This window comes from Lissotriton helveticus, chromosome 5_1 (genome assembly GCF_964261635.1).
Source record: "Lissotriton helveticus chromosome 5_1, aLisHel1.1, whole genome shotgun sequence".
NCBI classification, from domain to species: Eukaryota; Metazoa; Chordata; class Amphibia; order Caudata; family Salamandridae; genus Lissotriton; species Lissotriton helveticus.
In genome coordinates, this window is record NC_136065.1 from 80,507,071 (window position 1) to 80,533,766 (window position 26,696).

The following is a 26,696-nucleotide window of genomic DNA, read 5'->3' on the forward strand; positions in this document are numbered from 1 at the left end:
CTCATACGCATGTCTTTTGTTTTATAGCGCTACTTATGCCAACTCGTGGGTGTCAGAGCACTTTACACCAAACATACATTAACAAAGGCAATGACTCTTACAGGTGTAAATCAGTCTATAGGAAATGTTACACAAACCTATGAGGATTACCATTCTGTGATCTGCATTTACACGTTCTTTGCAGCCGGCATATTAACCCTCTGCGCTACTTAAGGATGAGTTGAAACTGTGACCAGACCAAACTTCGATCTCTCTCCAGCAGAAACATTAATCACCTTCGCTATCTTGACATTTTTATTGTTGCCTGAAACCTGCTGGACACACAAGGAAGCAGCAGGTGCTTTTAAAACCCAAAGTTATTTCTGCACACATCGCCACTCCCAGGTTAGCGCAGGTGCAGCTGCACCGGTCGCACTGTCCTAAAGCCGCCCTGAATTTGGGTTACACACAGGGTTCACGTCACAACTGTCTTGCCTCTGAGGTCACTAATATTAGCACTGTTGTTAGGAGGGGCTGCAATGGTTTCTAGGGTCATGTTTAAAAACAATCACTTTCAATAAGTACTTCTCAGCGCAGCGCTATAATGTGCAGATTAATGTAAAAACGCTCCATGTGTGAAAGAAATACACTTTATTGTATTTTACAGAGACTTTATCATATGTTACATGATGTCTGGTGCATGATTCACACAGCAAACATTTCCTGCCCTTGTTTTAAAATTGTACAAGGAAAAGAGATATGAAGCAGTCAGTTTCATGTGAGGCTTCTGGGTGTCATGGCAACATGTGGGAGGGATTCTGAAGTAATCAAATAGGAAAGGACACTGGTATCTACTATAACCATGTGTTATTATTGACAACCCTCATAAACGCTTAGAATGTTACGTTGCGGTGTATCTTTTTGTCCGCCCCTTCTGTTGCGTTATGGCATAGTCATCGGGTTGTCAAAAGGACGTGCTGTATGCCTGCCTCACCCGAGGCAACCTCCGGTAAGAGTAGAAGTGTCCAGGGATTTTAGGACAGCAGCTGAACAAATGTAACTGGAGCAGTCACGAGGGATATTAAAAGTCAGTGTCTCACCAGACCAAAATTTATTATAAAGAGGTAGGCACTGATAGTTAAAACTTGTGGGTATATTTTATAAATCGAGTTACCAGATCATAATATCTTTCTCAAAAGTAGTCGACATGTTTCAGCTCACCTGGGCCCAGCCGGGTCTGTGGAGCTTTCGTCAGGACAAAACAGGGGGATATGGTACTTACACAACTTGTGTAGTATTCAGGAAGTTTATGGAACTCTCATATTGAAATTCCTTCGTATTAGGTGGATTTCTCTTCCTCAGGGTGCGAAGAGTCGCGTAAAGATAGTGGTTCTGTCCACGTGTAGGCGTCGCTGGCTGCTTGTGCTGACTCTGCCCCTGGTGAGGGTCCTTGTGAAGAAGATTCTTTGGAATGTCGGTGTTTGAAGATTCTTTGAACTGTAGATGACAGTTGGGGGGGTGTCACTCTCACTCCAGTCTCAGCTCCGCTCCTCCCCTGTAGGAGGGAGGGAGGGAAGGATGAGGGGCTGAAGCTCCCTGCAGCTCTCACACCAGCCTCAGCTCCGCTCCTCCCCTGTAGGGGGTGGGAGGGAAGGATGAGGGTCTGAAGCTCCCTGCAGCTCTCACACCAGCCTCAGCTCCGTTCCTCCCCTGTAGGGGGTGGGAGGGAAGGATGAGGGTCTGAAGCTCCCTGCAGCTCTCACAGCAGCCTCAGCTCCGCTCCTCTCCAGAGACAGAAGTACGGGAAGAGCCTCTGTGTGAAGGGGGCCTGCGGGAAGGAGTAGAGAAGCTCCATGGAGACAGCATTGTACAGGGACAGCCGCCCCCCCTCGTAGTCCAGATACACCCCCAGCTTCAGGGGCTTCTCACGAGGGGACAGAGGGGTCTCAGGGGAGGTGAGAGCCTTGTACTGACCCCCACACCCCTGCACAGCCCAGACTCCCCCCTCAGGTGACCATGTGAAGCCTCTCTTCCTGTCCACAGACTCTGCTGCGACCCCCACATGCCACTGCACCCCCTCCTGCAGCAGCTGCACCTCCCAGTAATGTCTGCCGGAGGTGAACCCCTCGCTCCCCAGCACACAGGGCCAGGAGGTGAATCTCTTGGGGGTGTCCGGCAGCCGCTGTGCTGTGCCCGTCCATCTCACTCGTCTCCCCCTCTTAGACAGGAGGAGCGCAGGATGAGCCGTGTCAGGATCCAGAGTCACCATCACTGCAGAGAAGAGATTCACAATTAGAGATTTAATGACACAAAGAAAGGCCGTAATTACTGTTTCTGTTTTACATATGATTAATTTACACCACACCTGGAAGGAGCACGCAGCGCTAGAGAGCGCGGCACTAGACTGCTCACTACACTAAAACATGCAGCACTAGACTGCTCACTACACTACAGCGTGCAGCACTAGACTGCTCACTGCACTAAAGCGCGCAGAGCTAGACTGCTCACTACACTAAAGCGCGCAGAGCTAGACTGCTCACTACACTAAAGCGTGCAGCGCTAGATCGCTCACTACACTAAAGCGCGCAGAGCTAGACTGCTCACTACACTAAAGCGCGCAGGGCTAGACTGCTCACTACACTAAAGCGCGCAGAGCTAGACTGCTCACTACACTAAAGCGTGCAGCGCTAGATCGCTCACTACACTAAAGCGCGCAGAGCTAGACTGCTCACTACACTAAAGCGCGCAGAGCTAGATTGCTCACTACACTACAGCGTGCAGCACTAGACTGCTCACTACACTACAGCGTGCAGCACTAGACTGCTCACTACACTAAAGCGCGCAGCGCTAGATCGCTCACTACACTAAAGCGTGCAGCGCTAGATCGCTCACTACACTAAAGCGCGCAGAGCTAGACTGCTCACTACACTAAAGCGCGCAGAGCTAGACTGCTCACTACACTAAAGCGCGCAGAGCTAGACTGCTCACTACACTAAAGCGTGCAGCGCTAGATCGCTCACTACACTAAAGCGCGCAGAGCTAGACTGCTCACTACACTAAAGCGCGCAGAGCTAGATTGCTCACTACACTACAGCGTGCAGCACTAGACTGCTCACTACACTACAGCGTGCAGCACTAGACTGCTCACTACACTAAAGCGTGCAGCGCTAGATCGCTCACTACACTAAAGCGCGCAGAGATAGACTGCTCACTACACTAAAGCGCGCAGAGCTAGATTGCTCACTACACTAAAGCGCGCAGCACTAGACTGGTCACTTCACTAAAGCGCGGGGCACTAGACTGCTGACTACACTAAAGCGCACAGCACTAGACTGCTCACTACACTAAAGCATGCAGCACTAGACTGCTCACTACACTAAAGCACGCAGCACTAGACTGCTCACTACACTAAAGTGAGTGGCCCTACACTGCTCAATACACTAAAGCGTGCAGCACTAGACTGCTCACTACACTAAAGTGCGGAGCACTACACTGCTCACTACACTAAAGCGCGCAGCACTAGACCGCTCACTAAATCACACATTCATCTAGAGCACACACTACACCGAACATCACACTGCACTACATAGACAAGGCATTGTACTACACACTACACTGCACCTCGCAGCACACACTACACCACACTACCACACAGTAACAGATGCAAGAAGAGTACTGTACTAGTCAGTACTCTATATTACATGGTGCCGAGAGAGAGAGCTACTAGAAGGTATACAGTACTAGTCAGTACAGTACATTCAAGGGTACAAAGTGACAGATCTACTCGAAGGTGTACTGTACTAGTCAGTGCACTGCATTAGATGGTATTGAGTGACAGAGCTACTGAAAGGTAAACTGTACTAGCCAGTACACGAGATTAGTTGGTACAGAGCAACAGAGCTACTCCAAGGTATACAGTGCTAGTCAGCACACTGGATTAGTTGTGACAGAGCTATTCCAAAGCGTACTGTACTAGTCAGTGATATATAATATATGGTACAGAGTAGGAGAGCTACTAGATGGGATACAGTACTAGTCAGTACAGTGCATTAGATGGCAAAGAGTCAGAGCTACTCCAAAGGTATGGTGCAGAGTAGTAGAGCTACTAGAAGGTATAAAATACTAGTCAGTGCACTGTATTAGATGGTAATGAGTGACACGAGTGATACGAAGATGCACCGCAATCCCAGGAACGGATCGGAGAGGCTCAGCTCCTGTGAGCCTTCGGCCCTTGCTCCGGTCTGGGTGCATTGCTAGAGCTCAGAGCTTGTACCAGCCTGCGCTGGCATCCCCACGGCTCCGCTCCGAAGAGGAAGTTGCCTGTGCGGTCCCAGCGGGTCCCTTGGCAGAGAGGTCTCAGCAGAAGGGCTCCTGCAGCAAGACACTGGCGTGGGCAGCAGTAGCGGTAGTGTGGCCCTGCGCGGGATATTTAGCAAGCTCAGGCTCGCTCTGCTCAGCATCAGCCCCTTTGCAGCTGGGATATTCAGGATAATTCAAGAAGTGTGGCTGGTGAACCGGTGAGGATACAGGGGCAACAAGAAGTAAGTGACACTGGAGGCAACTAGAGCTGGGGATTATACTCAAGAGCCCAGGAGGCAGGTGGTTGCAGGCAGTGGCAAACAAAGGCCCACTCACCCCCTGTGGTGCAGGGGGAACCTGGGCTGCAGGGGGCCCCTCAGCACAGTACTCAGGCCTGAGAGCTCCAGATTAAATGCGGAATGTGTCCCCTCCATGTCACTTGTAGGGAGGCACCCTTAACTTTCGTTACGCCACTGGTTGCAAGTATGGCCAGTGCTGCGGTAATCTCCGAGAGGCGCGAGAGCGGCTGGCACAAGGCCGGTGCCGCATGCTCCTTTGGATGTCGGCACCTGTAGGTGACCGTCCAACACGCCAGTGGCCCAGTGAAAAAAAAACCTCCCACTAATAGCCTTGCTGGGGCAAAGACTTGTGTCTGACTTTGCGTGTTGAAGTAACCATCTTGTGGTTACGTGGGGTACGCAGTGTAATCTTTAAGTCCCTGAGAGCGCATAAAGTGGAAAACCCGCGAAGGTAATCACCACATGACGGCTATTATATTTACTGCGTCAATTTAGATACTCAGTATAGCGAGGTTGATAGGCCCACTATGAGCTCACTATGAGCTCAGGAAGAACAGGCCAATAACTACTCGGCGTAGACAAAAGTGTTCCAATCGGTTGATATTAAAAAAAAAATAAACCCACGCAAGCAGAGGCTACAACAAAACAAGTAGGGGGGTACCTTTTATGGTTCACTTTTGTGAAACCGAATAAAGTTTATTTGATTGATTGATTGAACAAGAAGGGGATTACCTTCAATTATAGCAGAGGTTCAAACTACCAGCAAAATAGTACAGGGGGAAATGGAGACGAAATTTGTTTTTTTTTAAGGAATCCAGTGACTGCTTTACTTACATATCATCACGAGGCAAGTGGATTACAAGCCTGCTACGTGCATTTTAACCTGTTTTTTCCGAAATAACACCCAAAACTCTGAAGATATCTTTCAAATCTGTTATCTCCGCAGAAATGAAAACTAAAAAACCTGCCTTCCAGTGGGAGGACTGGGCGAAAAGGAGCTTCTGAGCCATGGAGAGAAGGCAAAGTCAGGTGTTCAGCTCATTGAAGTCATAATGACCCAGAGATTTTGCAGTCTGAGCTGGATAAAGTTCCTGAGGGACTGGTTCTTAATTCCACTGGGCCACTGGCGGCTGAATGTGTAATAGAGCCAAACACTGTCCTGACAAAGGTCAAGGATGGGCAAGTGATAGTTGAGGTGCACCAACCATTTAATTCCAACGATAACAGCTTTAAACCTCAACTTTCAGGCTTGGACGGCAAGGATCCTGTCCAGGGAACAAAACATTAAATTACCAATGGCATTTCTCTAATAGGGCTGTTGAATTCCATTTGAGTTCTGGAGGAAGACTCGATTGAATGCGACATATCCTCTCACAGGTGGAGCCACAGGCAAAGCCTGTGTTGGTACAGGGAGAAGGAATACCTCTGCTGCCCCCCCTTATCACTGTCTCCAGACATCTCCCTACAAGCTGAAGTACTGGACCGCCACTCCCCTTGTTGCGGACGAAACGACAATACGTGGGATATTTTGCTTAGTTCCTTTCAAAATGTCGTTGAAGCCTTACCGTACCAGTCTAGTAAGTCAGACATCTAGGTGGAATTATTAAATACAATAGCTCTCTACATTCCAGAGGGCACAAGTTGACACACAATATGTTCCTGCTTGTGTCTGCAGTCCAGTTTTAGATAAACTGGCATCACTCCCAAGATTTGTAGACTCTGTTTTGGACGGCATTAAGCTGCAGTTAAAGACCACTCCAAGAACAGTGGACATTACCACGCCAACCAATTCTGACAATTGTGCTCCAAATAAAGTTCCTGGCCAAAAAAACAACACAATTAGGAAAGGTTACAGTGGAGCTGAGTGAAGTAATTTCGGAACAGCGGCGCGGTGGAGCTGAAAGGTCGTTAACTAGCAGGTGCCACATGAGAACTGAAAGCTGTGGTGTCCCTCTGCTTTGTCCACCTCGCAAAACTAGAATAGATCTGGGAGAACCAGTAACCCATATTACCCATACTTTATTAAGGTGCGACCCACTTGAAGACATCACACAACCGACTAAAAGACAGCGTAAGAGGCTTAGGAAAGCACATAGCAAAAAGTCACATTTTGGGAAAGAGTGGACCGCATGCTAGTCAGTCTGGTCATGTCTACCCAGTTTTAAAAACAAGCATTGGAATAGCCAATAGGTCTCGCTTTTTGGACCTTATAAGTGTTTAGCAAGAGCTATTGCCATTTCTGTTAGCTTATATATAATTAGGATTATATTATGTATAATTGAACACCTGTATTAAAAAAGAAATAACAAAAAATGCTGCAACTCATTTCTACTATGAAGACGAACCTTGTGGGATGTTTCCGGGTTATGTGCACTTGTGTCAGTGCTGTGGGACCTTGAACGCAAATGGCAGTGATGATCTACTCAAGCTTTAAGTCCCTTGCATGTGAATAACAAAGAAGCTCCCATTAGGAGAGTATACCATGCGCTATCCAGAAACAGAAAAGGGCCTTGTGTAACATCGTGTCACTGCCGTGATATTATTTATATGAAATACTGATAGAGATATCAAAATAAAAAAGATTGCTGTTTGGGCATTTAAATTCACGATGGGTAAACCCGCATTACATGCCGTGCTGTCACTGAATTAGTAAATGTCTTTAGGGATACATCCCAAACTGAATTTGTTTTAGCATCGACCACAAAGAGGTTCATTTTTGCACAAATATTTCGAGCACTAATGATCGAATAAAAACAAAGCTGCTCTTGTTATGTAGCTGTATATTCATTCATTCATCTTACAGGGAACATTCAATACAAGCATTGGAAATGCAATAGGTCTCGCGTTTGTTTGAGTTAGAGCTATTGGCATTGTAAATGGCAATGTGCTTCACCTGTGTAAAACACATTTTATATGCGTGTATGCATGTGTTGTGTAGTGGAATTATGTGGGTTGGATTGTAATTTTTAGTTGCGGAATTGTGCCGAGTGGATTTGTGTAGTGGAATTATGTGGCATGGCGTGCAGTGGAATTATGCAGATAGTAATTATGTGGTATTGAGTGTACTGGAACTATGTGGAGTGAGATTGTGTCTTATGAGTGTAATTATGTGGAATGGTATTTTGTGTTGAATGATGGGATATTTGCTTTTATTTTAATATCTTTTCTTTCAAACACAAATACAGTGATGAATTGTAAACACTGTACCTCAACAGAAAATGTTCCCTTCAGTGTTGTTAAACATGGGGCAGTAGCGTGAAAACACGATCGGTAGCAAGTCTTAGGCTGACTAGAAAATGCCCTGTTTATTCCCTTAATCAAGATCAGTGTTTAAGGCAGCATGGAAAACAATCAAAACAATGTATTGCTGCAGTCAACAATAAAGCCTTATCAAAAAAATCTGTTTTGCACTCGTCAATAAAAGTCACTCACTTGACTGATTAAAGATAATGCTTGACGTCTTTGAAACTCCACCAATACACATAATCAGACATTAAAATTGGCGAGAAGGTTGCACTACCACAACATGTAGATGTCCCTGCAGTGGTCACTCAATTAAACAGCAATATTCCCACTGTCAGCAAACATGATTTTAGTGATATCATCAGAAATGTCAATAGTGATGTAATATCACCATTAAGATCATCTGTGACCATGTGCGAGGCCTTGAGCAGTGCCCTGGGCCAGGATCACAGCTCAGTAGATCTCTCTTTCAATTGACCGACTCCACGCGTTTTCTTGTGCAAGAGATCCGGGTAACAAGTCTCCTGATGGGTGCTGTACATGATTCGGAAGGTTGCTCACTGATGTGTGGTAGGGATACACTCATACGAGGACCAGTCCCATGAATCGGCCAAGACAACGACTAGTAGCAGCTGATCAAACCATGCAGAGAACGATTACCAGCTTTTCCTGTGTAAATCTATGTCGTTTACATGGCTAGCCTAACTAGTACCAAATGTATGTGTGAGTAGATCTTAATTAAATGATGGGAGGAGCACACCCATGTTGGGAGGAGTCCTGTATTTATTTAGACCCTACAGTTATCAGCAGGGTTTACTAGTAGTCAGAACTGATCTCCTTCCTTTTCCTACCTGTTTCCTCTACTGCTCTCCTATCTCTCATTCTCCCTCCCTCCAGAAACCAATGGACAGCCAAGTGTATGCATCTTGTGTGAAATCACCTATACTTCGAAGGAGCAGGAAGGCTGGAGTACACCTTCGTTTGACTAAGCCACTTCCTGAAGAATGAAGAATTGTGGACATTGGCATGATCAGAGTTGCACACCCACACAAAGAGATAGGTTGCATGTCAATTTCCTGCATTATGTACTGCATGAATAAAGGAACCAAGTTCCTTGAAAGAGTAGTCTGTGTTTTTTTGTCCTTTCACCATTTTCGTGTTCTCAATTATCACAGCTGGAGAGTGCCACATCACTGTTTCCCTTGACATGATGCTGAATTAGCATGGCGGACGATGAGCCGTGCCACTATTCACCATGCCTTGGAGTCAGTAGTAGTCATAGGCATCCCCTAATGTGATGTTATTAAGGTCAAAGGATGTGTGATGTCACTTCCGCTACACCTGCCATTTTGGTGTATTGATGTCTATGATTCTGCCCATAGCCAAATCTGTGAACAGCAACAGGTCAGTATGAGCTTGCATAACTTGCAAAACGTGCCAATGCCTGGTAGTCAAATCGTTGCAATCAAAGCTATTGATCAACAGAATGGACTGCAGGGATTCGAACCTTTACCCCTTCTGAACAAGTCTTTCATTATGATCCCTAAACCCACATTCGCAGGCACTCAGGGGTGACGTGTGTGGTCAAATTAATCAGTCTATCTTGACAACTAATAAAGCTGTGGAAATTGCTGCAAAGTGACTTCTGCACTAAAGGGACTACCATGTCATCTGTCCATTCAGAACAACCATCTTGTCAAGAAGCTCCCGACTTTGATGCTAAAGTGTCCCAGAAACGGAGACAATAAACAAGCAGCTGTGCATCACCTTCAGTGACTCTTTGTCTTGACCTCGGTCTGGTACATGGACGTAATAACAGTTTAATACCTTGCGCCGCGACACAAGCAAAAAGAAAATCACAAATATAAATATTGCCTGAAGTCCACAGCACTACCGCTGCATATGCCAATCAGTCACAATTAGAGAATCCTAATCAAGTTAATGGACATCTCGTATCTTGGTCGGTGCGTCTGCGGGGTATGAAGAACGTGTATATTGTATTCAACTTGAAAATGCCTCCCTGACCAAGCCCACACAGAGAACGGGGGCAGCAATAATGGAGCCAGGAACGGGAGGAGCTGCTTAGCAGATCCGCTACGGCCACAGGAGAGGGCAAGGTATGCTAATGGCAGAAGGGATGAACAACATAAGAGGAGCTACGGGCAGTCTCATGGTGGAGCAAAAAGCGGGGGCGGTAATTAGACGAAGGGACATGTAGCACAAGAGGAGGGAGGAAAGGTGCAGAGCTGCATGCACAAAAAGTGGGCGGGCGCACAGTAGTGGTTGTGAAAAGTGACTTTACGATAAACAGTTGCGCTTGTGAAAAGCGCTCTTAAATAGATTCCAAAATAGTCCCAAACTCTGCCAAAGTAGTACAACGCCATTGTATACTTGGTCAAAGTGCTGTGGGACAGCACCGCTACTCTTCGGATGCTCACACACAACACAAGCAAGGGTGCAAATGTTTCACCTGGGAGTGCAGGCGGTGTACTCGGTTGCCCAGCAACACGCCGTCAGAGGCTGGAGGTGATCGGGTATGCCGCCTCATGTTTCCAATGCGCTCTCCGCTTGCTCACGCTGCCTTGTGGCAAATCTATATACACACTTCTCTCTGCTTATAGAGAAAGCAACTAACAGAACAAGCCTGGGAGTGGTGCGTGCGTGCTCGTGAAGTCTTCACTTTTCAAGCACAGCACTTGTGCTTGTGGCACGCCGCATTCGATCCCGCAAGGTCGATGCCGCCACAAGCACGAGTGCAGCGCTTGAAAAGTGAAGACGGATGGCTAAAGGCCCTCCTAGAGCAGTGCATGTGTGCTGCATAGGCGAGACCTAAAAAATAACCGCTAACAGAACAGAATCAGTTAACTCACTGGGAGAGGAGCTGGACCGAATTCAGGCGCCAGATACTCACAGTGATCAAAAAGGACACCAGTCGAATAAATAGTGACACGATAAACAAACCCTTATTACAATTAGATCCAACCTTACTACTGAAAGTTTCCCCACTACTGGAAAATAAGAGTCTTAAAGCAGCAAAGTTAGAGCAGAAGCAAGAACTAGGAGGAAAGAAAAGGCGGTGCAGCTGCTTCTCAAAAATAAACCAGGCTTCGACAGCTGTCCTTCAGGTAGAAAAGGATGAGAAATCTTGGGGAAAATGTTCTGCAACTGGGGTGCATCTCAGTGGCGCTAGAAGGTGATCTGTACTAGTCAGTACACTCTATTAGAAGTCACAGAGTGACAACGCTACTTCAAATACTTCAAAGGTATACAGTAGTATTCAGTACACCGCAATGGATGCTGCAGGGAAGGAAAGCTAATAGAGGTATACAGTACTAGTCAGTACACTGCGTTAGATGGTACAGAGTAAGAGAGTTATTAGAAGGTATACAGTACTAGTCAGTACACTGCGTTACATGGTACAGAGTTATTAGAAGGTATACAGTACTAGTCAGTACACTGCATTGGATGGCACAGGGTAAGATAGCTACTAGTAGGTATACTGTACTAGTCAGAACACTGAATTAGATGGTGAAGCGTCACAGAGCTACTCCAAAGGCATAGAGTAGAAGCCAGTAATCCGCATTAGATGGCAAACTACTCCAAGGTATACAGTACAACTCAGTACACTGCATTAGACGTTACAGAGTGAGAGAGCCACTCCAAGGAGTACAGTACTAGTCAGTACACTGCATTAGATGGTACAGAGCTACATAGCTACTCCAAGCTATAATTCAATAGCCAGTACACTGCATTAGATTGTACAGCAAACAGAATTGATCCAAGACATACTGTACTAGTTAGTAATCTATATTAGATGATACAGAGCGAGAGAGCTACTCAAAGGTATACAGTACTAGTCAGTACACTGCATTTGATGGTACAGAATGACAGATCTACTCCAAGGTATACGGTACCAGTCATATACTACACTGCATTGTAGATGGATGCACTACACCGGTGTAGATATATGCGCTAGGTTAGTGTAGGTGCATGCGCTAGGCCAGCGTGGGTGCATGTGCTACGTCAGTGTAGGTTCATACACTACGTCACTATAGGTGCATACGTTAGATCAGAGTAGAAGTATGCGCTGGGTCAGTGTAGGTGCATGGGGTAGCTCAGGGTAGGTGCACGAACTACGACAGTGTAGGTACATGAGCTAGGTCAGTGTAGGTGCATGCCCTAGGCCAGTGTAGGTGCATGCCCTAGGTCAGTGTAGATGCATGTGCTGGGTCAGTGTAGGTGCATGTGCTAGGTCAGTGTAGATGCATGTGCTAGGGTCAGTGTAGGTGCATGCCCTAGGTCAGTATGTGCTGGGTCATTGTAGAAGAATGTGTTAGGTCACTGTTGGAGCTAGAACTCTGGAACACAGAATGTGTTATGCAGTACATGACAAATTCTGAGTTGCAATTCCATGCCATCCCATATTTTACTATGATCCCACCCCATATCACATCACACCATCCCATTATAACGTTCCATACCATACCGCCATAACATACCATTCCATAAAACTCCAATCCACACCATCCAATCGTATCTAATCCCTTCCAACCCCATACCATACCACCATAACATTCCATGACATACCGTTCCATAGCACACCACACCAATCCACACCACACCATCCCACCATACCATATTACACCATGATACCAACCCATAGCACACCACACCATCAGATCCAATCATAATGTTCCAAACCATACAATACCATACCATACACAATCTCATCCCTTCCTATCCCATACCATACGAACATAACATTCCATACCATACCACACAAAACCATACCATACCACATCATTTTCATGAACCATAACATACAGAGCTAATCGTCACAATGATATTTACCTTTATAACTCTTCACCACCATCTCTGGGCACTGAATCTTCACTTTATTACACCTGTAATAAATAACACACACATCATCTTTGTATTAAAGAGCAATGACAGCTACAGGAACAAAGGATGAACATCACATAAGTCCTGTATTTGAAACAAGATTCAGTATTAAGAGCAGCGGCTGCGGACTAGAGCTCAGTGCGAGTTACTGTTCATACACAACAGTCAAAGCTCGAACGATATCCAAAAGTACCTTTAACATCTTATGACAGGATGTGGGTGTTCTATGGCAGATAGCTCAGTGAGACCAGCGTGCTTCGTGTGAGTCCACAGAGTGCCTCAGATTGGGTCGTCTATGAGCGGTGGTCAGCTCAGTGAGAGGGGGGGGGGGCTGACTAACAGGTTACATCTGCTTCTGGTGGAGTCTTGTGTATATAAAGTACGCAAAGCCGGAGATTGGCCCCAATAATGCACATGGCTGGAGGGGTTACACGTGCTCTGAAAACACCATAAATTCAGATGCCACATTAGTTAGGAATATATAGCCAATCAGGTAATGAACAAGTGGCCCGTGACTGCTTTAGAGAAGAGTAATTTATGATTTATCATGTGTGTGTTGCTTAATTAAGTCAAACACCGGTAAGACTATCTAAGATAGCATTTTTCAAAACGTACAGTCTTTTTTTCCTCCCCTCCATGTCCTGGTGCTCTGTAATTGCCCATCGCCAGTTTTTATCTGTTTTATTTCTTGTGAATATATGTCCTTGACCCTTGGCCAGGATAGCCACCCCCCTTATCCGAGCCCCTTGGGTCGTTGCGCATACCAGCTTAAACCCCAGAGATTTTAACATATGTGTGTGTGAGGCCTCAATATGGGTTTCCTGTAGACATATTATGTTCGCCCCCATTGATTGTAACCATATAGATAAATTTTTCCGCTTTCTTATATCATTTAATCCACATATATTTATTGATGCAATTTTTAATGGTGTCATAGTTTAGTTTTTAGATGGTCCTTCCTGTCATCTTTGAATATTTCTATGGCCAATTTACTTATCATCTGTTTGTGACATTTCTGTTGGCATTGGTGTTCCTGCCTAAGCTGAGCTACCTACATGTCTAGATTAGTATTGGACGCTTGCCTGACCATCACCCCTTCCCCGCCCTTCCCCCCCTTCCCCCCCACCAAACCCCACCTGAGTCTTCCATCCCCCCCCCTTACCACCCATTGAGGCGTCCTGGGTCCGGTGGGATCCAGGTGTGGGCGTCCGTGTGGTCAGTGCGCCTCAGTACACTCCCCTTCCCTGGCCCTGCGTGACAACAAGTGAAAAAAGTGAAAAATAGGGAGAGAGGCCTCTATATAAATAACTGTTTCTCTGTAGTTACAAACATAATCATATATTACATCATGTTTGATTAGAATTCCTTAATATTCCCACCCCCCCTTCCCATTTTTTAGCCTCTAGCCCCATACTGTTCATGTATGACACTTATAGCCGGGTTCCCATCGTAGTGGTGATTTTAACTGTTCTTGATGTTTATCGGTTTTTCCTTTTTGCAGTCTCTGTGATTTCTTTCAAATAGGTTTCAGCCTGGGGGTGTGGCTGGCAGCCGAACCTGGCGGCAGCATAAGGGACAAGCTCCGAGGTTGAAACGGCCTCTCCCTCGATCCGGCTACTAATCCGCTTCTAATTTAATCTCCAGTGGTGGGACCCGACGCCTAGGACCGGGCGGAACGGAAGGCGGCAATTCTGGTAATCGTCCGACACCGGGAACTGGGTAACTGCACCGACACCATTCCGGCCTACGACACGGCTGAGATCCGGGGAGTACCCTCGCAGCACTGCCCAGCCGGAAGCGACACTGGTCCGGGCGAGGAAGACCGGAAGTGCCCGGCCGATGTCCGCAACTGTAGCGGTGGCCCTGAAACCTGATGCGGATACTGAGAGGAGCGTTCAGGAAGCGGAGCAGACACTGGATGATTAGCGGCAACGTCACTGGGACCAACTGAGCCGGACTGCGGGATCAGGCTCTCCTGAAGGGGCCGCCGTAGTAAAGAGGACACCGCCATCTTAGACCAGGCGGAACTGATCAGGACCCGAGTGAAGACTCCGGTCGCACCTGGGACGGCATACTGGGGCTGGAAGGTGGGTACCATAACCGCGCTAGACAGCCGATTTGCCTCAGGCCCACGGAGGGAAGCGGCGCTACCAACGGTAGGGTGGCAGAGGACGGAGACTCCTCACCTGGTGGGAGGCACACAGCTCTGCCTCCCTCGCACCATCCGAACACCCACTGCTCTGCTCGGAAGACGACTGGAGCTGCATTCCGCCCGAAACATCAGGGCCGGCACCGGCAGATACGCGGGACCGCGGGGGGCCGGCATCGCATGACTGGGCTCTGAAACGGCAGGGACACAGGCACAAGGAGTGAAAAAGCGGCACGCCCGGCCCGGAAACAGGCAAGTCCAGTGAATGCCCTGGGAAATCGAGGCTTCATACACCCCCCTCAAATGAGCAGCGACCCTTGGAGAAAAGAGTGGACTACACTGCCCATATCCCATATGAGACACTGGTGAGGCACTGCAAGAGGAAGTCAGAGCACCGCACTGAGGCGCGTGTAGTGGGCCCGTGGACTGCGGCACCACGGTCAGGCTACCACCAGCCCAGCAGGTCTGAGACTACTATAGTCACAGTTCAGGCAGACGACGTGTGGTCACAAAGCACACAGAAGGACCCCGTGAGTGAGAGACAGGGGCGCAGATAGCCACCCACACAGCCTGTCTGCCCGGTACAGAGCGGGTGAGACGAGCCCCCGCATTTGTGTATCCCCGCAAGAGCGTTTGGAACAGCGCACCCCCCACTGAACCGGCTACAAGTGCCGGCATCACCACTGGGCTGCGAGGAGCGGGGCACGGCGTGCTCGAGCTGGTGGGGGTGCAGTGGACACAGTCTGATCACGAGTGTCAAGTCGGCGGGGTAGGCGAAGTCCCAAATAACGTGGAGAGTGAAAGTGCCAAAATAAGAGTCCCTCCACACGTAACACAGCACAGGACAGGCCTAGAAGACGAGAGGAGTGAGCCGCAGTGGAAATCAGCATGGCGGGTAGGGGCAGCAAGGGCGGCACAACTCAGACCCGTATAGACAAGTTTGCATGCGACAAGGGAGCCTCCTCCCCCTTGGACGGACGCACGCCAGCCGGCAAGTCTGCAGATGCGGCCGGGGGAAAGAAGGCGACGCTGGACGATGTCATGAGAGCGCTCACGCAAGTGCAAGCGACTGTGGGCACGATCTCTACCGAAATTACTTTGATCAGGGCGGACTTCCACAAAATGTCGGAAAAGGTCAGTTCCATGGAGGTGGTGACGAAGTCCTTGGTGGAGGATTTGTCGGAGCTGCAAACGGCTATGGAGCAGATGTCGGCTGAGAATAAGGTGCTACGGGAGCGGTTGGATGACCAAGAAGGACGCTCCAGACGGAACAACATCCGAATAATTGGGGTTCCGGAATCTGAAGGGACTAAGGCCATGGACCTGTATGTGGAGGAACTAATACAACGAGAACTCAAACCCAAGGGCCTGTCCACCTTTTTCTCCGTGGAGAGAGCGCACCGTGTCCCGGGAGGACGGCTGAAACCGGGCGCTGCCCCGCGACCCATCATTGCCCGGCTATTCAATTTTCGAGACAGGGACGCCATCCTGCAGGCGGCACGAGCCTCCCCACCCATCAAGATCCTGAACGCCACACTAGCCTTTTTCCCGGACTATACTGCGGAAGTAGCGGGCAGGCGGAGGACGTTCTTTGAAGTGAAGAAAGAACTCAGGTCGAGGGAAATTCCATACTCAATGCTCTTTCCGGCCAGGCTACGGATAGTGGCAGATAATAAGACCTGGTTCTTCGACACACCAGAGATTGCTCAGTACTGGCTGGATGGCTGGAAACAGGCCTGTCAACCTCGCAGATCGAATAGGACACAGAAGAGCCGGGATAATGGACGGCATCCGAGCTCCCAAGCGTCGGGAGGAGCGAGAGAAGAAAGGTCGCCATCAAGGGACAACGCAGGCGATGATGAGACCGAGGAACAATAACCACCCGGCGAAAACACTATGTATTTATGATACGAGCTGCCTGACGAACTGCCTATGGACACTGGGCGGAGGACCACCGAGGAGAGGAAGAGGGGCCGTTGACTCCGGAGAGTCCTTCACCCCAGCGAGCAAGTACACTGTGTGGAGCATGGGTTAAGCACTCTGCTAAGTTGGGGGGGCGGGCGGTTTGAGGTCCGTATAGCAGGGGGGCAGGGGGGGGGAGTTGGGGGGTGGGTAATTTTAGTTGTTTTTAGTTGTATGACTCGTAATGGTCAAGTAATGTATGTAGAAGCTGCCGCTCGCACCGGCAGCGTTGGAAACAATCTACGTAAGGCACGACAGGTTGAGCGAATGCCGCTCGCGGGTCATTTACCCCAGGATGGTGATGGCGCACAACACTCAGGCTGGACCCACAGGGAGGGGACCTGATTTAGGGCTGGTAGCTCTTCTACACTTGATGTCCTGGAATGTGAGAGGATTGGGTGACAAAATTAAGCGGGGGCTCGTTTTGCAAGGTATCAGGAGGTGGAGTCCCGCATTGGTTCTGTTGCAGGAAATACACTTGGTGGGGACGGCCAGTCGGGCGTTGGATAGGCGGGGTTACCACATGGTAGCACATTCAGACTTCACCTCAGGCTCACGAGGGACGGGCATTTTGCTAAGAAAATCATCTGGGTTCATATTACAGTCCACTAAAATAGACGACCAGGGCCGCTTTGCGGCGGCGCATGGCCAATGGGAGGGGAAGCAGCTGACTATAGTTTCAGTATACATCCCGCCAGCGCTTCATGCAATCGCTCTTCCTGACCTGGGGAAATTCTTGCTGGAGCTCCCAGAGGGGGACCTTATTGTAGGTGGAGACTTTAATGCTGTGGCACACACCGTGCAGGATAGGTTCCCGATCCGCACGCCAAACCCTGGTCCCTCCCGGTTTGGAGATTTCTTGATGGCACAGGGTCTGGTGGACCTGTGGAGGCAGTTCCACCCCGCAGACCAACAATACACTTATTACTCTGCTGTCCATGATAGCCTGTCCCGTCTCGACTACTTTATGGCGCTGGGTGGTGGTCTCCTCACTGTGAGTGATGTACAAATTGGACCTAGGGGCGTCTCGGATCACTCGCCATTGACACTGACACATCGTGCCCAGACATAGCTCGCAAACGGCTCTACCCGATCTTCCCCGGGTATCTAAAGGTGCCGCATATACGAAAAGAGCTTAAACGGACTACCTGATATTATTTTACGGAGAATGCGACCTCGGTAACGTCGCCGTCGGTCCTGTGGGAAGCCTACAAGACGGTTTTGCGAGGGCAGGCGATCACGTCCATAGCGGGTTACAAACGCACTCACAGGCGGGAACTGCTAGAGCTCGAACTTAATAAAGCAAATTTAGCCCATATGGCAAACCCAACTGAAAGTACGCTACATACAGTGCAGCCTTGTCAGCGACTCCATGGCGACCATCTTCGCCGGAAGGCAGTCGAAAGCATCGCTGCAACCACACACAGGGTCTATGATATTGGTGATAAGGCCAGTAAGCTCCTGGCCTGGTTGGACAAGAAAAAGGGTGGTGCCAACCATATATTGCAATTGAGAGGCCAGGACGGGGTGCTGGATGCGCGTCCGTCAGTGAAAATTGAAGCATTGGCAGACCACTTTCAGGACGTCTACACCCCCGAGGTAACTATAACATCAGAAGAGGCGGCGGTGGCTCTTCAAGGGGTGCCAACGCAGGCCCTGCCCCAAGAGGCAAAGGACGAGCTCGACGCTGAGCTGTCTCCGGAAGAGATACAGACGGCAATCAACGCACTACATTCTGGTAAAGCGTTGGGCCCCAATGGGATCCCAATAGAGTGGTACAAGATCATGTCGGAGGAGTTGAGCGCACCTCTACTGGATATGTACACAGAGAGCATGGAGCGGGGGGTCCTCCCCCTTGACCAGCGGGTAGCGACTATTGTGGCGATCCCGAAACCGGGTAAACCGCCAACAGAGTGCACATCGTACCGTCCTATATCCCTCATCAACGCGGAAGCAAAAATTTTGGCGAAACTGCTGGCCACCAGACTGATGCCCCATCTCGCACGGTTGATCCACCCAGACTAGTCGGGCTTTATGCCGCACAGAAGCACAGCGCTCAACCTCCGTAGGCTGCACGGAGCACTGGCACGGGCCCCGTCGTTGACGGAGCCAGCGGTTATTCTGTCGCTAGACGCCAGGATGGCTTATGACATGGTGGAGTGGCAGTATCTTTTTGCGGTCCTGGAGCACATGGGCTTCGGCCCCAGGTTTATTTCATGGATTCGGTTGCTATACGACGAACCGGTGGCTCGAGTGGCGGCAAACGGCCACATCTCACGAGACATTTCATTGGCTAGGGGAACGCAGCAGGGATGCCCACTTTCGCCATTGTTATTTGCTTTAGTACTGGAACCGTTGGCCACCGTTCTTAGAACGTCCCAACTGCTAAGAGGGATACAATGGGGGGACAACTGGGAGGACAGAGTCTCCTTATATGCAGATGATATGTTGGTCTACCTCTCGGACCCCGAGAGAGGCATCCCGGTGTTGTTGGCACTGTGTGAGCGACACGGTGATGCCTCGGGTTACAAGATCAATTGGGCAAAGTCGATCATCTATGTCCTTAAGGGCCCCTCTCCGAACCTTCCTGCTGATTGCCCCTTGACAGTGGCAGAAGCCTCTTTTAAGTATTTGGGGATTCACGTTACTCGCGACGATAAGGCCTTCCATGAACTAAATCGACGGCCGCCGCTTGTACGGTTGCAAGCAGATGCGAGACACTGGAAGGCGCTTCTACTGACGCTGCTGGGAAGGGCGGCTCTGTTTAAGATGAAGGCCTTGCCTCGTTTCTTATATGTGTTAGAAAACGCCCCGACCTTGGTGCCACCCGCATATTTCCGCAGAGTTACGTCGGTGGTGACGGGACTGTTGTGGGGGGAGCCCGGCTCGTGTGGCACACGTTAAGCTTGTAAGGGATTGGTACAGTGGCGGGATAGCCCTACCAAACGTACAACTATATTACTGGGCGGCGCACCTCAAGGTTCTCAATCAATGGTTGCACGCCCCACAGGACGACCCGGCCTATCTAGCGGCTAGAGCACAGCTGGGTACACATAGTTTATTGGCCTCGCTATACAACAAGGGCTTGGCTGCGAAGCTGGTGGGACCCACTGGACATACGGTGGCCATATGGCACAAAGCTCAGGCGAAATTAAAATGGGGGGGTGTCATAACAAAACTTACACCTCTGTGGGACACCAAGGCTCTAGGGCAATTGAGACGTAGCAAAGGATTCACCCAATGGGATAACATCGGCATCTCCACAGTAGGAGACCTATGGACGCGGGATGGGGTAGTCCCCTTTGAGCAGCTACAGCAACAGTATAGCCTGGGCGCCACTGAGACCTACCGCTATATTCAAATACGGCATGCACTAATGACGGCGATCGAGGCTGGGACGGAAGTCCCGGAACCCTCTCCGTTGGAAGACCGCCTACTGACGGACCACATGCAGACTAGTGCCACTTCCCTCACGTACCGGAAGCTGCTGAATAATTTGCCGGACCCGTTACAAAAGCTTAAGGAAAAATGGGAGAGTGAGATAGCGGAAATGGACGAGACTGACTGGAACGCTGCGATGGCGTCCCCAAAGGAAGCCGGCATCTCAGCGCGTTTTCGGCTGGTGCAGTTTAAAATACTGCACCGAGTTTATTACACAAGGACCGCACTGCACAAATTCCACAGGGCTGATCACCCATTCTGTCTCAGGGGCTGTGGGGGGGAGGGGACTCTGTTGCATACACTATGGGAGTGCCCTGTAATTGCTGAGTACTGGCGTCAGATACTGCGTACGATTTCACGGACCCTAGAAGTCTCCATTACACCTGATCCACGAGCTTGTCTGTTGAACGTATGGGGGCCTAATGATTTGACGCGCCAGGGACACAATGGGCCATTATACGCATGATGGTAGCCAAGGGAGACATAGCACAGAAATGGGGGGGCGACCGAGGCGCCGACCCGGGAGCAGTGGTGTAGGAATATGGATATGTTACTGGTGACCGAGCGCGCGGTGTATCAACAGAGGGCCAATCCTCGGAAGTGGAATAGGGTCTGGTTGCCATGGAATAGCTATCGGGGGCATTTGTGTGAACCGCTACCGGAGGAAGACTTAGACAGCTCAGGGGATGAGGAGGATGGAGACTGGGGGGCCGTGTTGAGGGATAGCAGTCACAGAAGGGTAGTGCCAGTGGGAATGATATATAGCCTGTTGATCACGGGGGACCCAGGAGCGATGAGATGTAGTGGGCACGGGTAGGAGTGAAGTGCTGGTGTAGAGGCAAGAATATTGACTGTTGAGATAACTGCATTACATTTAAGCTATCGAGTCACTTGTTGAGTTACGGTTTTAAAAATGCAAAAGTGGGACGAACGCAGATTTTTACACTTTATATTGATATGTTTTCTGCTGCATGATTAGGATGCGACTGCCGAACTGAGAAGAGTCACAGGAATGGATGTATCGTTTCTATACAAATGTTGACTAAGTGGCAGCCGGCCTCCGGGTTGTAGGCGAATGCTGTGTACATTGAGCAGACATCAATTAAGTCCTACGTTAAAAAAAAATATATGTTTCAGCCTGAATTTCACTTGTGAAGCTGCGAGTTATTCCCCTAAAAACTATTTTCAGTCGAGCTGGGTTTTGTAAAAAAACTGTTGTGCCAATTTGCTCGAAGGGAGTAAATAGCTGCCGCATTCTCCACCTTCGTTCAACAGTAGCATGGGCAAAGTCTGGTCTAACAAAGAATATGAAGCCATTATGTTCCCTCTTGCTTGTAGGCCGGGCAAGGTCATAGATAGTTTCCCGTAGAAGAAAGTTCCCAAAGTACACCAGCATTGCCCTAGGATATTTAGGTGAATTCTGCGTTCGTTTGGGCTGGGTTAGGGGAAAGCGGTGGGCGCGCTGTATTTCTCTATCTATTTCCCAGGATTGCAGTTCAGGGAGGGCTGATTTAAGGAGATTAGTCATATAACCCCTTGGGTCGTTACCCTCTGCGCCTTCCGGGATGCCCAGAAAGCGCAGGTTATTTCTTCTTGCTCTGTTCTCTTGGTCCTCGACCTTTATCATCAAATCCTTTATGATTCCTTCTTGTGCTTTGTCCTGGCTTTGAAGAGAAGCGACGTCCTTCTCTAAATGGTCAGTGCGTATTTCTAATGACACCATCCTTTCCGATATCTCTAGGCAAGTGCTGCCCACTTTTTTGACAGCTCCTTGTAGCTTTTGGATGGCGGCATGGTTCCTTTGGCTGCCCATTTTGACATCTTTATGGAATTTTCTCATGGAGCTTAGTACATCTTTCAAAGATGGCTCTGCAGCCTTTCCTGTTCCGTTTGAATTTCCATGTTGCTGTGAGCCGCTCCCATTCGATTCCTCCCCATTATACTGATCAAGTTCTGCTTCATTTGGCCTTTTTGGAGTTGAGCTTATTCTTGTATTTCTAATTTGTTCCGAATTACTTCCTTGATCTGTGGTTTCTTCATATGTCGATTTGTTTACTCTTTTATTCCTTATCCTCCTTTTCTCAAGTTTTTTCCTTGGGGTGATGCCTTGCCTAGGATCACTCAGTTTCCTTGCATCTGTGGAGTCTGATACTTCCGGGGTTGATGCAACTTGGTCTTTGCATCCGCTAGCATCGCTTGTCCCGCTGGAAGTGGAGATGCCAGTTTCGTAAATATCAAAAACAACAAGTGATGGACTGAATGTGGATCAATGTCACACACTCCCCCAGTCAAAAGATCTGGGCCCAAATCCATCGTTTTTTTGCACTCCACACCACCCTGGGTTAGACAATGGCGATATGCAAATCAGCTCTGACCCTGTTGCCCCATGGGAACAGTCCAGTCCGAACTACAAAAGCCATGTCCTTCCCAGAACGGAATCAAGCATCCGAGGACCGGACCGGTTTCGAGGTAACACCTCTCTTCAGCCCGGCTAGCTTGACTCCAAGTGGTGTGGAGTGCCTGGGACCCACGTCTGGGCATCCCCAGCGCACTTAGGGCGGCAATTGCAAAAACAACAAGTGATGGATGCTTGTTTCCGTTCTGGGAAGGACATGGCTTTTGTAGTTCGGACTGGACTGTTCCCATGGGGCACAGGGTCAGCGCTGATTTGCATATCGCCATTGTCTAACCCAGGGTGGTGTGGAGTGGAAAAACGATGGATTTGGGCCCAGATCTTTGGACTGGGGTGAATGTGTGACATTGATCCACATTCTGTCCATCATTGTTGTGTTTGCAGTTTCGTAAATATCTGCATCTGATTCCTCTGAGTGCACTTCAGTTTCTGATTGTAGCATTTTTTCAAGGGAGGAGTTTTGTGTTGCTGGAACGTTCCAATCGGATCCATGTTTTTGAGCTGAAGCATTTGGGTGGTCACTATTTGCCGTTGTGGTTTTAGCTACGCTAGCCCTTATTTTCCCCAGTTTGACGTGTGCAGCCTGAGTTCCGAGATCCGGGGTTCGAGCAGTCCTTTCCCCCATAACTGGCTCAGCCTCTACTTCAGCATCTGGTTCAGCGTGTCTAGTTCCACTGTCTTCCCCACCTTGTGCCAATTGGTCCTGCACAGTTTCCCGTAGGTATGTAGCTTTATTCCCCCCTTCCTTGAGTAATGGACTAAAAATATTAGAAATACTAGGCTGGGATGCTGCTTTCTGACCAGTGGTTTTCGCATTTGCTTTCAGATTTTTAATGGTTTGTAATCGCTTTGCTTTTTTTGCCATTAGTTCCACCTCATCGGTGTCTTCAATATCCTTCTCCTTGCCCTTCCCTTTCACTTTCTCCTTTTCCATGCCTTTATCTTGGTCTTTGCTCTTATCTTTCTTAGATTTTTCATTATCTTAATTTTTCTCATAATTACTCATGCTTTTGTCTTTGTTTTTATCTTTATCTTTGTCTTTCTCTTTATCTAGACCCTTTTTTTCCCCTGCTCCTTCTCTTTTTCTCTGTCTTGCTCTTGCTCTTGGTTTTGATCTTTATTTTTTATTTCCTTAGCTTTAGCTCCCCTGGTCTCAGGTCGTCGCTGTGTTGTCTTTACTCTCTGTGCACTGTGCAGATCTTGTGGGCCTTGTGCACTCTTGTTGAATTCAGTTTCTTGAATACATTGGATGCCTTGCGTGTCTAGGGGGGGTAGGGACTGAGGTAAGCTCTGCTCATTTAGCTCATTCAGCTCATTCAGCTCATTCTGTGCTCCCCCTCCTGTTCCCACATCCTCCATTTCTTGTCCCTTCTCTCGTTCTTCACTCCGTCCTTCACTCTGCCCACTTGGAGCTGTTGGGGTTAGTGATACGGATACTGCAATCGTTCCTGAATTGGCCACTCTTATTGCTTTCAGCACTGTCTGCTGTTCGCGCTTGTACATATGTATGTGGCTTAAGTCCGAGGTTACCGCCTTTGGTAGCACTTTTGATAGAACTTCTGGTCACCCCTCTCTTCCTGCTGTCTGCCAGAGATGTTAGTTGATACGTTTGATATGTTAGTTGCAGTGCAAGAGAGATAGATCTTGATCGTGGCCCCCACCAACAGTCTCTTTGTAAACGTGCTTAGGCTCCGCATAAAAAAAAATTCTCGGGTTTTCCACTGAGAGCCTGCTCTCATTGCAGACCGTTCTTTTGTACAAGAAAATCTCGGGGTTTTCTTACCCCCCCCCCCCTTTAGGGGTGTGTCAGGCCTCCAGAACCCCCCTGGCCGCGCTTCTTAGCTAGGAACCTGGGAAGCCTTTCCCAGCTGGTGGACCTCCAATCTTTCAGCCTCTCACCGAGAATCGTGGAAGGCCGTGACAGGCCGTGGCAGGCCGTGATCTAAGTGTCTGACTAAGTATCAGCCTAGGTATTCAGGTATCCAAGTATCCAGGAGAAGGCCAACCATCCGAGTAGCCGAGTATCAGGCTAGGTGCCCAGGAGAAGGCCAACCGAGCAGCCGAGCGACCGAGCGGCAGGGTGTTTAAGGATCTGCCGAGTTTTCAGAGCGAGTGATGACGGAGATCCAGGCTTTTGGCAGACCTGAAGAGCAGGGAAAGAGCAGTAAAGGAGCCGTGGTGCCCGAACAAAGCAGAGTAGAGCTGCGTATTAGTAGTAAGTAAATATATCACCAGGTTTACTAACAACAGAGGCACTTGAAGTAGCGTACCCCCCATTTGACACTGGTACACACTGTAAAACTGTAAAGCTGTAAAGCTGCAAAGCTGATCAGGGCCGGATCGTCTATCCCGCGCCGAGGGAGAGTTCGAGCCTGAAGCCAGTCGCATCGGGTGGCCGATCCTCTCGGCTCTCCTTACTGCTTTCTACAGATCTTAGAGTTCTTTTGCCGCACCCGCACTCCACGAGCTAGCGTCAGTCGTCAGATTCATTCCAATCCATTCCATCACACCATTGCGCCGCTCCACTCCACTATTGTAGCTCCACTATCACAGTGATGACACGCCGGAGACATGGCGAGTCTGTGTGAATCTTGCCGCAGGATTAGCAGTTACCGCGGCGACGGCTGTGACAGTGATGTGGCAGTGAATGTAAAACACGAAAGCGTCAAAGAATTGTTGAAGTCCAGTATATTTAATTTTATATACTTGAAACAGATCAAAAGTTAATTTAGACAAAAGGAAGGTACAAAGGTTGCTCAAGTGATGGGAGAAGAATGGGTGTGCTCGTGATGGGTAGGAAAAGGTGAATAGTCACTAATATTCAGAGTTTATACATTTCTAATGATAGGCAATGGACTGGTAAAGAGACCAGTACAGAAAGGCCTGTCCCAAATAAATTATTTATAAAAATGTTTCCAGTTTTTTTGAAATACATAAATGCAACATCAAGCGAAGGGGATCGGATGAGATACAGGCCGTTGATGGGTGGGGTGCGTCGACGTTTCGACTCGGCTTGTGCATAGAGGGTGACTTATACCTCCACTGCGAGACTTCTTCAGGACGAAATAGGGGGCAACCTATTCCTGGTGCCACACAGGCATCTCAGGTAAACCACTGGAGGTTGAGTAGTTAATGGCTCAGTCAGGGTTTTCTGTGGAAAACCAATACTAAAAAGATTAATTAAAATGTCTGATGACCTTGTTCTAATTAATTGACGGTTTTAAATACCGGTGAGGACTTCACAAGGTGGGCCCTCATGAGTGAATTTCAGCTCACTACTAATGGGTGAGTGCAGGATCAGAGTAACCTCATACCTTGCGCCACATTGCAGAATTGTCTGCATACTAATTTTTAACCCTGACAGAGCCATTAACTACTCAACCTCCAGTGGTTTACCTGAGATGCCTGTGTGGCACCAGGAATTGTTCATTACCTCATTGTACCCAGATCTTCTAGCAATTATTGGGTTACCCCATTATTTTGTAATGGGCATTTAGCCAATCAGAACACAGCAATCGGGCGCTCCCCGTGCCAGACATCTAGACACGTTACCCACTGGCCGCATTGTGTCCATGCAAGGTCGAGGCCCACCTGGATTATCCATTTAAAATAATTTATGACTCCAGAGGCAGCAACTTATAATCCTCACCATACAAGGATCGCCAGAATAATTTTCCTGCCAATAATGAACTTTATATAAGACTGCTACAGAGTGATTGAAATGTGACCCTGTGCCTGTCACTCTTATCCCGGCTGCTACGTTTAATCGAACTAACTGTTCCTGTTTTGCCAAACGCCTCTTGTTGTTAGGACACACATCGGAGCCCGCAGAGGAGACAAAGGATCAGGGAACTACATGACCCAGAAGCACGCCCGCCCAAACTACCCTTCCCAGAAGGCATAGCGCGGCGAACGCACGAGGAGGGCGTCAACATATAACTGGGAAGTCAGCAGTCGGCGTCGGATATTTTGAATACCCAGACGCGAGTCCGTTTTGCTGCCGCTTCAA

General features: G+C 48.7%; 1 protein-coding gene across 1 annotated transcript in view; it reads right to left on the minus strand.

Annotated features, from left to right (window-relative positions):
* Nucleotides 1–1,483: 1,483 nt before the first annotated feature.
* The window catches only part of LOC144754165 (E3 ubiquitin-protein ligase TRIM39-like), a 78,136-nt gene continuing 52,923 nt past the window's right edge, over nucleotides 1,484–26,696 (minus strand). The window contains exons 6-7 of the mRNA XM_078641747.1: nucleotides 12,672–12,724; nucleotides 1,484–2,250 (exon numbers count right to left, since the gene is read on the minus strand). Coding sequence (XP_078497873.1) covers nucleotides 1,739–2,250; nucleotides 12,672–12,724 — 565 coding nt within the window. The 3' untranslated portion in view covers nucleotides 1,484–1,738. The remainder of the gene's footprint in view (nucleotides 2,251–12,671; nucleotides 12,725–26,696) is intronic.